This window comes from Sturnira hondurensis, unplaced genomic scaffold (genome assembly GCF_014824575.4).
Source record: "Sturnira hondurensis isolate 20B ecotype Veracruz unplaced genomic scaffold, ASM1482457v3 Scaffold0009449, whole genome shotgun sequence".
Taxonomy (NCBI): Eukaryota; Metazoa; Chordata; class Mammalia; order Chiroptera; family Phyllostomidae; genus Sturnira; species Sturnira hondurensis.
Genome location: NW_028082080.1, coordinates 432,051 through 444,213, shown reverse-complemented (window position 1 = coordinate 444,213; position 12,163 = coordinate 432,051). Strand labels below are relative to the sequence as shown.

Below are 12,163 nucleotides of genomic sequence, written 5' to 3'. Positions count from 1 at the left end.
CATAAGTGGCCTTAAATGCTCACTCCTTTGGGTATTAGTTTTCTCCCAGATCTTGGTTCTATAATTTTTCGCTGTCTTGTTAATTTACTGCCATCTCCAAACAGGTGTTTTTCATATTTCAATCAGCTGTTTTAGTAGTCTTAGGTACAAATTACATAGTCTGCTATTACTGGAATGTTTAGTCCCTTATTAAGACTTTCATTTCTAATTTTCCTGATTATTTGTGATTTAAGAAATGCCTTTCAGATGTTATCTTCTGTGAATTGCCTGTTCGTATCTTTGCTCATACTTTTCCTTGTAAAAGCAATTTTTCTTTATTTTTTGTTTATAGACTTATTTATTTTTAGAGAGAAGGGAAGGGGAAAAGAGAGGGAGAGAAACATCCATGTGTGGTTGTCTCTCACGTGCCCCCTACTGGAGACCTGGCCTGCAACCCAGGCATGTGCCATGACCTGGAATTGAACCAGTGACCTTTCAGTTTACAGGCCTGCGCTCAATGCACTGAGCCACACCAGCCAGGAGTAAAAGCGATTTTTAGAAGTTCTTTATGGAGCATGGATTCTGATTCTTCATCAGTTGTATGTAGCACTAGCATCTGTTGCTTATCTTTTCAGTTAGTTAATGGTGTCTTCTGTAAACAGAATTTTTCAGTTTATATGTAAATTAATGCAGCTTGATAAATTTTTTTCTCTCATAGTTTATACATTTTGGATTTTGTTTAAGAAATTCTTCCTTACTCTGAGGTCACAAAATATACACATATGTAAATATATTTTAATGTATATTTGAATAAAACATTTTAATAAACACACACACATATATTTATAATATTTTATAGTTTAAAGATTTACTTTTCATAGTTAGATGTTTTAGTCATCAAAAATTTTATTTTTTATGTATGCTCAAGTAGGGAATGTAATTGAAAAAATTTATATGAATAATTTACTAGGATAGTCCATGATTTCAGCACTGCACTGAAGATCTCCATTGTGTTCCTTGGGTCTCTATGTCTCTCCTAGCACACTGCCTTTATTATTTCAGCTGAGCTCTCTAATATGATTTATTTCTGGTTTGACAACTCTCCCCTTAAGATATTTATTGTTTTTTTAAAGATTTTATTTATTTATCTTTAGAGGGGAAGGGAAGGAGAAAGGGAGGGAAATATCAATACATGGTTGCCTCTCATGAGTCCCCTGCTGGGAACTGGCCTGCAACCCAGGCATGTGTCCTGACAGGGAATCGAACCGTGATCCTCTGGTTCACAGGCCCGCACTCAGTCCGCTGAGCTATACCAGCCAGGGCGATACTTATTGTTTTTGACCCAGTACAACTCTGCCACTGTAGTTGGTTTAGATGAATGAATTGTGTAGCTTAGTGACCTGGAACTGACAGCTTGAGCTCTTGGGCAGAAATCCAAAGCACTTATTTAGCAGAATAAATTTTTCTGACTGAATTTCATGACTCGTTATGAGGTGTCCTTTGACTCTGTGCTGCCTCTTTTTCCCTCTTTGCCACAATAGGATCTTCCCAGTCCAGGTCTGTCTGGCTGAGAAGGCTGTCCTCACAGGGAGGTGGGAGGCTCTCAGGCTGTGGGGGAATCATGGCTTAATGGCGGCAGCCAGGCCCAGTCACAGGGCCAATCCAGACTTGGAGGGTTGTTGGCTTTGGCCTGGGGTGCTCCCAGCCTTCAGTCACCACCATGGCATATCCTCTAGTTTGGCCCCATCAGAGAATCATCTGCAGCATACTTGGCATTGATTCACTTTAAAAACTCTAAGTAGATTCCATCTACCTTAGCTTCACTTGAGCAATGATAGGTGTAATCATTTTACATGTAATCATGTATATATTAATGCAAATTGTGTTCCATTAAAATGGTCTGGAATTACCAGGAGTGTCTGTGTTAGGCATATACATATTTATTTTCTATTTTTTAATTTTTATATTGACCTCATTGTCTGAAAGTAATTGTGGCGTATCATGTCTTAACTGTCTTAGCTTTAGAACAGATTCAAATCTGGAAGGACCACCCCACCCCCCCATTTATTCTTTTTTCCCTAGTATTTCCTTTAATTCAAATTAAATGAAAAAGACACTCTTTTTCCTTCTAGATGAACAATCATTTTGTAAAGGTTCAAAAATTGTCTGGATTTTGACTTGGTATTGTATTAATTAGACATACACATTGATTTGGAAAAAATGATGCTATAAACAATTTTAAAGATTTTATTTCTCTTTAGTGGACAATTGAAGGAGAGAGGGAGAGAAACATCAATGTATGGTTGCCTCTCATGCATCCCCCACTGGGAACTGGCCTGCCACCCAGGCATGTGCCCTTACGGAATCGAACTGCGATCCCTTGGTTCACAGGCCCGCGCTCAATCCACTGAGCTACACCAGCCAGGGCTGATGCTATAAAATTTTTTATTTCTTCCATTCAAAAACATTTCTCTCTGCTTATTCAAGTCTTCTATATTCTCAGTGCAGCTTTATCTTATTTTCTTCCATATAAATCCCCTGGATTTTGTTGGTTTCAAAAAACTTGCTGCAATTGAGAATAGCATCCTTTCTACCATTAAAATTGTGCAACTTTATTGCCAATACCTAAGAATGCCATTGAATTTTGAGTTTTTTAATCTGCCCTTTATTAACCTGAATGGATGTCCAGTTGTTCTCTTTGTATTTTAAGATGTACAATGATATTATCAGCAATATGGGCAATTTTGAATTTTGTCTTTTTCAGCATTTGTACTTTGATCTGATTCTGGGCAGTGCTTTACAGTGAATATGAAATGAAAATGGAGGGAGGGCATGTTAGATAAGTCATCGAGCAGTGTGCTTACTATGACCCCTGCACTGCACTGAAAAATACAAATATATATATAAATAATACAATCATTAATAAATAAATGATACAAGCATAAACTCTGTGTTTTGTGTACTCACAAGTGTAAACCTACTTTTGCCCACCCCTGTGTGTGTGTATTGGCCTGACAGAGACAGAGTATTTACAGTTGAGTGGCATAATTGGTTGAATATCTACTTTTTGTTTGTCCATATTTTCTAGTCATTCTTGAAGGTCATGCATTATTTAGGTAATTCAAAAGTTAATGGCAATTTTAACACATTTTGTGTCCCTATTAGGTGGATTATGTTGGCTGTGGGTTGAAATAGCTATTCTTTATCTGCTAAGGATATCTTCTATCTTTTAAAAAAGAGTTATTGTTTGTTTTAAAATTAGAACTTGTGTTGAATTTTGTGAAATGTTTATTTTTGGCTGCTGCAAAGATGATCAGATGGTTTCTCTTTTTTGTAATGGAAATATTTTTATATATAATAAAAATGCACAGATCTTAGGTGTTCAGTCTGATGTGTTTTTTTTCTTTTCTTTCTTTTCCTCCCTCCCTCCCTCCCTCCCTCCCTCCCTTTCTTTCTTTCTTCCTTTCTCTTTAGAGGGGAAGGGAAGGAGAGAGGGAGAGAAACATCAATGTATGGTTGCCTCTCGTGAGTCCCCTGCTGGGAACTGGCCTGCAACCCAGGCATGTGCCCTGACTGGGAATCGAACCGCAACCTTCTGGTTCGCAGGCCCGTGCTCAGTCCACTGAGCTACACCAGCCGGGGCCAGTCTGATGTGTTTTCACATATTGTATACACCTTATAACCACCACCCCAAACAAGAAATAGAACATTTCCACCACCCCAGAAAGTTTTAGAGGAAATTTTGTGGTGAGGTGTTGTGCTTTGTGCACAGTCTGGGTTTACCCATCTTCAGCCTCAGTTTAACATCTCGAAGGCCTGGAGGCCCAATAGGCTGTCCCTTCTGAAGTTGTTCATCAGACCAGGCTGGTGGCAGAAGGGAGCTGGATTCTCTGCACACAAGTGGCTAGGACAAGGCAGAGCTAAAGCTGTTTTCTGGGACATGAAGAGGGCAATGGCAGCAGTAGTGATGCTTTTAGTGGTCCAGCCTAAGAATGCGTCTGTGGCAAAACTGTTTCTGGGTACCACACCATGAAAGGTTATGATGGGGGAGGATCGTGAAAAGCAGATATCATGGGTGCAGGATCCCCAACACTGCCAAAACCATGGGATTTTGGCTGCAGGCCCCATGTCTTGTGCTCATTCCTTGATAAAGTCAGGTGCCACCTATTGGAACATTTTCTCCTGGAGCACCCTTGCCTTTGGCTGGGTTGCTAGTTTGTACTACTACCTTGTTCTTAGGGAGCTTGCTACCTTAGGATACTCAAGGTTACTACCCTCTATGCTGTGCCAATCTTGTTGCAGTCTTTTTGCAGATTCCCAGTCTCTGCAGCAACAGTTCATGGAATGATACCCAGCGCTATTTATTCAGCCTATCATATGACAGTAAATTGGGAAAATTACAGAAATACATGTTTATGTTCCTTTCTACCAGCTTAATATTGGTATGCAGGGTGTGTTTTCGATGCCATGAAATGTGGAAAATAAGCTTCATAGTAGATTATGCTTTTGGTGCTCTCTCTATTGAGGGTAAGAAGTCTGCAGGAAGATGACTTGGGGTTCCATGAATCAAAAGGCCAGGGGCTCAATTTCTTATGTCTGAACATAGACTCTATTATATGTTTTTGGTAGCATGAGGTTTACTTGGGTTAAGCAATTAATTACTCCTAGTGTATGTTTCCTTAATATGGGTCTTTTTAGTGTGAGCTGTGAGCATTTTCAAGTTGGGCTATTTTGCGGGGTGTGCATGTTCAGACACATGCAAGTGTGGGTGTCTAAAGCCACCATGGTTCTTTGCTGGGGCAGAGCCTAGGGCAAGGACAGAGAAGGGAGGGTGTAAAGTAGGTCATTAAGGCATTCGAGGGGCTGCATCTCAGACTCCAGGAAACCACCCAAGCAAACCACCCAACAGCAAGGCTTCCTCCTGAGGCTTTCTCTGCAGTGTCAAACAAGCAGCATGTTTTCCCTCTTAAAAAAAAAAAAACCCTGAAGCTATTTTAAATCTACATTCAAATGCAAGCAACTGAACTTGAACAGCTCGTGTCAGAGTCCGCACCAGCCTCCTGGAGGTGGAGACTGCTAGGGTGGACCCTGGGAACTTGAGAGCTGTTCCAGACCTTTATGGGAGGGAATGGAACTTCCTCTCCCTGTAGCCCTTGTGTGGTTTGTCCCCAACCTGTTTGGCCTGCAATCTGAGGAGACAACTCCTTTTCATGTTTTATACATTTTATTCATACATTTCTCCAACTTTGAAATGACAAAAGCCCAATTCTATGGTTTCCCATTACACAGCATCCTACAAGTATGTATATGCTACAAAGAATACTATGAAGATTCTCTTCCTCCCCTGTCACATAAGAGATAACTGATTAGGGTTCCATCGACTTGTACTGTCTGGCAGTGCACCAGCGTTCTGGTAGTTCTGGCGACAGGGCAAAGGGATCAGGGTGGGAGGGCATGTGCTAAGGCATGTAAATAGATACACACAGAGAGAAAGAAAAGCGGGACATTTACAGAGAATCCAAACCTTTCCGATCCCTTCACCTCCTGGGTGTTGGAGGACACCTCCTGCACAAACGCTCTTGCACGCTAAGGCTTTGCTGTACCCTGCAAATACTTACAATTGGATACGGTGAAATATACAACAACCATTAACATCGCTCTCTTTTTATCACTGAGACAATACTTCAAAACCTTTTATAAAAAGGCAATTATACATACAGAAAAAAGAACACGTTGGCAAAACTTTATGCAAAACAACCCCAGTACTGAGTTTGAATGGCGACGCACCTGCATTGCAATTAAACGTGATACTCTGAGCACGTGAGGCTCGTGTGGCCTTTACTTCAGTCACCCTGCCTGCTGCCCCTGCAGCCTCCAACCTGCCTGCATGGGTGCCATTCCAGGACACAGCTGAGCTGCAAATCAATTCCTCTAATTCCTGGTCTCTTCAAAATGGGAAAAACAATAGGTGGGATGACTCACTGTGGAGGAATGCCTATTTCTACTCTCAAACAGACCTTCTAAGAGATTGCACATCCTGTGTGTCCTGAGGTCATCACACCTCCAGGTGAGAGGTCATCACACCTCTCTTGGTGAGAATGCTGACACACTCCCTACATCTTGTGCCAGAGAGACTGGAACTAACACGTATGTGGCAGCAAAGTTCTGAGTTTCTGAGCACACACAGATATGGAGTTGTGCTTGGGGCCAGAAACGAGGTCTCTTGTGTGGTGACAAACATCTCTTTCCATTTTCTTTTGCTCGGTCCATTTGCACAGGTTCAAGAGAGTTGATGGAGGGGGTCAGGTGAGAGGTGGTGGGAGCTCTGGCTTTTCAACGCCCCCCACCCCACGCAGGAGTGAAGACTTGGCAGTGCCTCTCCTAGAGATAGTGAGGCCCTCCTCCTCTTCTCTCTGTGATCTGGGTCTGCCCGCCTTCTGCAGCCCAAGAATGGTGGAGAAAAGACCAGATAAAAAGGGATGTGGACTGGTGAGCATACTATTCTCCCTCTCTTCTACTTTCTGTACAGGTTACAGCTAAACTTCTCTCACTAAGCTGGAAGACCTGCGTCTTCCAATTGCTCCAAGTTTAAGGGGAACTGATTAACTGAGTGTGGGCAAAGCCAATCAAGCATCAAACCTTCTGGGCATAATCCAGTAACCAAAGACACCACATGGAGAGGAAGACCTTACTTCTAAAGGGGTAACAAGAGGAAAAGTTCTATCAAATAAGATGACTCACAATTAAAGCTTGTAGCCCTTATGTAAGCTGCAGCGAGAAGCAAAATATCTTTCAATGAGGAGAATTAATTAAGAGGCACAGAACAAGAGAAAAACGTTCAGGGACCTTTAACCTATAACATGCTGTAATCAGCCTCAGTATCATAAGCCCTTGTAAAGAGGATGGAATTAGGAGGCTGTGCTCAGTTCTGGAAAAACAAACCCTTCCCCAGCTCCCCAATGCATACACACACATACACACACCGGCTTGGCGAGAAACAAGGAGGAGGAGGAATGAGGACTTTAGGGGCTTGTTTTGGAATGCCGATTGCAAGGTGCTTTCTCCTCTTGCCAAGGAGACAGCGTGGGAGGCATTGTAATTAAGAATTTTTTAATCTAGATTTTTTCTTGCTAGCTATAGCAGCATGTCTCTCTGCCCCAAGTTAAGAGATGGACCTAAAATGAAGAAAAGGACATCACATTAATGGAATACAACAGATTGCTTGGGGCCACCTGTCCGTAAGGGGCGGTGTCCACTCTGAGCACCTCCCCCATTCATTTTCCCCAGTGGTGGCTCAACTGGCTCCACTGGCTCCACTTTTTTAAGGGATAAACTCAAACCCTTAATGAACTACAAGTGATTTGAAAACAAAACCAACACACTCTTCTCTGCGGTAATGAGATCAAAGGCTTTACAAACACAATTGCTGCACTGAGCCTCAGCCGGACTGGTTGGCTCCAGCAGTGCAAGATGGAACTGGACCTGGGGAGGGGAGCACTTGCTGCCTCCCTTGTGCAGTGATGCCTTTGCACCATCTTTAGATCCTCTGCCACCAACAGAATGGGCTTGGGAAAGAGGCCTTCTGAATGCGAATAGCAAGAAGTAGGTCATCCATTTTTCTTCTCTGAGCAAATATTTTAAACCATCTCACCTGACAGGAGATACACTTAATTGCATTTTAAAGGGTAGCCATACTAACTTGACACTGGGAAACTTCCAGATGAACTGAGTGACATTTTCCTTTTTAGTGTTAAAATTGACTACACTGCATGTGCAAAGTAATTACTGCTTTATGATTTAAAAATCAGGATATTTCTTCTTTTTAACAAGTAATTTCAATGCAGTAAAAAGACCTTCTTTTTGCTGTGGGTACGGGGGCCGGGATAGGACTGAGAACCCCCAGAATGTGGCTGATTTGACCAGTGATAAAATCTAGTAACGTTATAATTTCCTCTGGTACTCAAAAGAAAAAAAAGATGGTTTTGCTGACGGAAGTAATAAAACAGCTTTTTAGCAATTTTCTCTGATTACTTAGCGGACAACTGTAATGTAGTGGCAGCAGCAATGTACTGAAATTACCCTGAATTCAGATATTTAAGTGTTTCCTGCTAGATCTGCTTTAGAGAAGACCTGTATTAGTTAGTGGAATGGATAGGTGACCTCTCTGAGAAGCCAGATAGAATGAGTTCTGGATGGAAGAATTCTGCCATTTACACAATGGCAAGAACAATGCCTACCTGTGTGCTTCCCCAAGGACGCATAAAGCGATCAGAAAAGAGGACTAGCACTATCATACTTTTTCAGTTTTGGGACCACAGACATTTAAATTGGCATTGCTTTTGTCTTTCTCTGCTTGATCCACATTTAACGTTGTGGGAGGCTTAAGTCAGGTATTGTCAGCATCTCTGGAGATTTGGCCTAAAAGGGCAAGTGGGAGCATGGAGGTTTCTGCCAGAGGGAGTTTTTCTTCCCCATGTGTTAGTTGTATTCTTCTTTGTGCTTCATTGATAAAGAGGTAGAGTGGGCCCTTTCACACTGAGAAGAGCCTGGATTGTGGTCAGTACCATCATGGGAATGACTTGACATCAGGTAGATTCAAATCAATCCTAACACAGCCCTAAACAACTCTCTGGGTTTCTCTCTCCAACCAGGATGTCTCTGGTATGGTGGTGTGGTCACCCTGCTATGGAGCACCAACAGAAGCAGTTCACTCGACATCTTGTTGCTAAGTTGCAGATTCATCTGGTCACTGACAAAGGACAACATCAGAGAAAAAAAATCAGCATCATTTAATAAGAGTAGGTGGGGAGTGATGACACTGTAAAAGGAATATGCAAATGTCTTTTCTGTGTGGTCCTTTAACAGGGGCTTTTCAGCTCAGGACACACCCTGCAAATCTTGCCAAGGCACAAAGCGATGAGGCCATCTAACTGACAAGAAGCAAACATGATGGTATTTTTTTCAAGGATCACAGGTTAATAGAACCACTTCACACACCCTGACACTTTAATGAAAAACCTTCCACTGACCTCCGGCAAGAGTTGGAAAACCCGCAGCCTGAATCCACTATACTGGAAGGATGTGGCCTCATGTAAGGGTGATGAGATGGTTAATGCTTGTAAAGCAACAAGAAAAGATGATTCTCCTGTGCCAAGGGATATAGCAAGAGGAAGGAAAAACCACAGATGGCCTCTCGTACATTGGTGGCCCTTGGGTGCACTGCGTGTGCTCTGGGAGCCAGGCATAGTTTGAGTTGTGCTCTGGCGGAGTATTTTGTTGTCCTGCCAACTGGTAGTCACTCCTGGGCCTTTGATGGTTCAATGAGCATCTAATGAATAATAAAATCTCAAAGATTATCAGCTTGTATATCTGAACAAATCTATAATAAAATGAAGGACCCAAAGGCATTTAATTATTGAACACATAAAAGGAAGTATATTTTTAAAAAATTGGTCAAACTGTCCTGTTAGTTATCACTTTAAAGGAATTTACAGGGCTGTTATAGATTATTCTTTTGGAATAATTCAGTTTATAGCAAATGCCTAAACTGGTTTCTTCATTGCACAGTATATTCTCTTAAAATGGGTGCTTTAAAACAACTACATACATATTAAAAATCCTCATTTCTTTGCTTAATTAAAACATTAATACTCTCAGACAACACAGATTTGAAATGGTGAAACCAGCAATTCCCCCTCCCACCTTACAACAAATTAAATTGAGACAAAATTACAAACACATTTCACTATGATTATTATTAATAAAAATCAGTTTTGTTTTTTTATAAAGTTGCCCAAAATGCAAGGGATGTGCATAGGTTTTACAACTTAGTCATAATAGCATTTTATTCTTATTCCCCTGGGTGTGCCCCGTGAACGGAATGTACTTGGCTGTAGATTACAGATCGTTTTGTCCAACACAGACACACCAACAGCATAAACGCTCGCGACTGTCCACATGCATTAAGAGTCAAGACCCAACTTCAAATCTCTAAAAGGTTTACAGGGTGCTTCAAAGAGACAGTATCACATTATCTGGATGTTACATAAAGGACTTAAAAAAAATACTATTCTAAAAAAAAGAGAGAAAAAAGGCCTTTAAAAATTTATGATTGTTTTGTAATCACTAGACTGATTATTTCAAATAAATAAAGGAAAGAAAGATATTCCAATCCATAAAATCAGACTCTAAAAAGAATGTAGTGTTCCACCCCCAGTCAAGGTAACAGAATCATTGTTTATTATTATTAAAATAGATTATAGAAAGCAGCATCTATTTTGTGCAGTTTTTAGGGGCCTTGGAAATAAAAAGGCTATGATTTCCAAAAATATAACATTCCAAAGGATTGAATAATACATACATTTAAAGATACATTTTATTAAAGTTTAGGAGAACTGATTAAAAAAGATACTGTCTCTTTAAATTAGTGTGTAATTGTTTTTCTCCTCCTACCTATTCAGACATGACAATAATTATAAATGTAGGTCACACTACAACTAGGTAGTCTCTAGGGACCACGACCTGCTGACACAAGGCCGATAACAAAGAGGCGTTTCCATGTATGAGGTGGCTCCCAGTTATGTGTCAGATATCTGGGGATGAGCCTAATAGACCCAGGAGACTGGGACCCACTGAGGGGCTGTGCACACGAGCTCGACGGCTTCCTCCAGATGTCTGATTGTCTCATCAATTTCATTGTTGATAATTGTGAGATCGAAGTAGTGTGCATATGTTCTCTGTAGGATATCAGACTCCTTCTGCAGGCGCTGAAGAGATTCATCCTAAATGGTGATGGGATGGAGGCAGGGGGTGGGCATGGGAGAAGGGAAAAGCAAAGAGAAGAGAGAAGTTAGCTGAATTCTTCCCCTTTTCACATTTCTATTCACCCCACTGTCAGAAACAGTCAAGGCCAGATCCTGACACATCGTATGTGGGCACAAGGCCGAGTCTGCTTTGTGACAGAGGAGATGATGGTTCCCAGGATGGCAGGGTTACAGAACTACTGCTTGCAACCCAGACTTCTCACCATGCAACAAGGATCTCCATGCCAAACCAGACGGACCAGAGAAAACACACACTCTTCAGCAAACACACTGCCCCATGAGGACTAGCTGTCCTGTCCCAGGGTCAGTAGGTGATTGACTAGCATAGCTGTGCTGTTCTGACCTCTTTTGTCTAAGCCAGGCTCGACTCATCCCCAGCCATTCTCCTGGTCAGTGGGAGGGCTTGGGTGATGCAGTCAGAACCCTGCCTCTACCTTCCCTTGGTCCTCTGACTCGCTTTCACAAGGCCCCAGAGCCCTGCTGCATTTGCACCAAGAAGCCCCTGACTCTGGAAAACAAATTAAGTTGTGTTTTTCTCTTTTCTACTTAGAGGCTCAACATGTTCCAGAAATTCAATTGCATATAATGGCACTCACTCAATGGCAGTGGGTGCCAGGGGCAAAAGCTTTTTGGATGTTACAAATAATGGATGAAATAAGGCCATTACCCAGACACAACAGCAACTGGCATCTGATGAATCCCCTCAAATTGGTCTGTATTGGAAATGCCCAAATGTCACTGTTCATAAGTATGCAACTCTCATATGGAAGACACTCTAAAGTAAAATAAGCCACTGAATTCTATGGGGTTTTGCATAGTAAAGAACTTTCCCTCAACTCCCAGGGCTAGCTATAGCTTTTGAGAACTCTCAGCAGGGTGAGCCCACAGAAGGAGGAAATTCAGGGTGCCTAGTTTGTCATGCAAGTCTCACTTTAGCCTCAGGATGGCAGTTCTTTCAAGATGACGGTCTCTTACAAGTCAGCAGAAAGTCTGCCACTGCATCTTCATGGTTCAGATCATATTATGCTGAACGTTCAATGGGCATGTTCAAAACTGAAACCAGGGAACTTGGTAAGTCAAGTTAATTGTCACCTTCTCTCCCAATACCAGGTAGGTGAGCTGCTGGGCTGAGTTTTAAAATATACATAGATACAATTAAATACCTGGTTATTAGATTTGGATCTCTTTCCCCACCTAGACCATAAACTTGTCTTGTGTGTCCTGTGCTGTGCCCAGCACTTGGTGTTGTGCCTTGCACACAGTAAGTGCTTAATAAAGGTTATTGCAAGAACAAGCACTTGTCTGACTAGTACTGGCCACAATAGGATATGATGCGTGGCAAATCTATAATCAAGAGACAG

General features: G+C 41.7%; 1 protein-coding gene across 1 annotated transcript in view; it reads right to left on the bottom strand.

Moving 5' to 3' along the window:
- Nucleotides 1-5,184: 5,184 nt before the first annotated feature.
- The window catches only part of CASK (calcium/calmodulin dependent serine protein kinase), a 365,574-nt gene continuing 358,595 nt past the window's right edge, over nt 5,185-12,163 (bottom strand). The window contains exon 27 of the mRNA XM_037057119.1: nt 5,185-10,760. Within this exon, the coding sequence (XP_036913014.1) occupies nt 10,584-10,760 (177 nt within the window). The 3' untranslated portion in view covers nt 5,185-10,583. The remainder of the gene's footprint in view (nt 10,761-12,163) is intronic.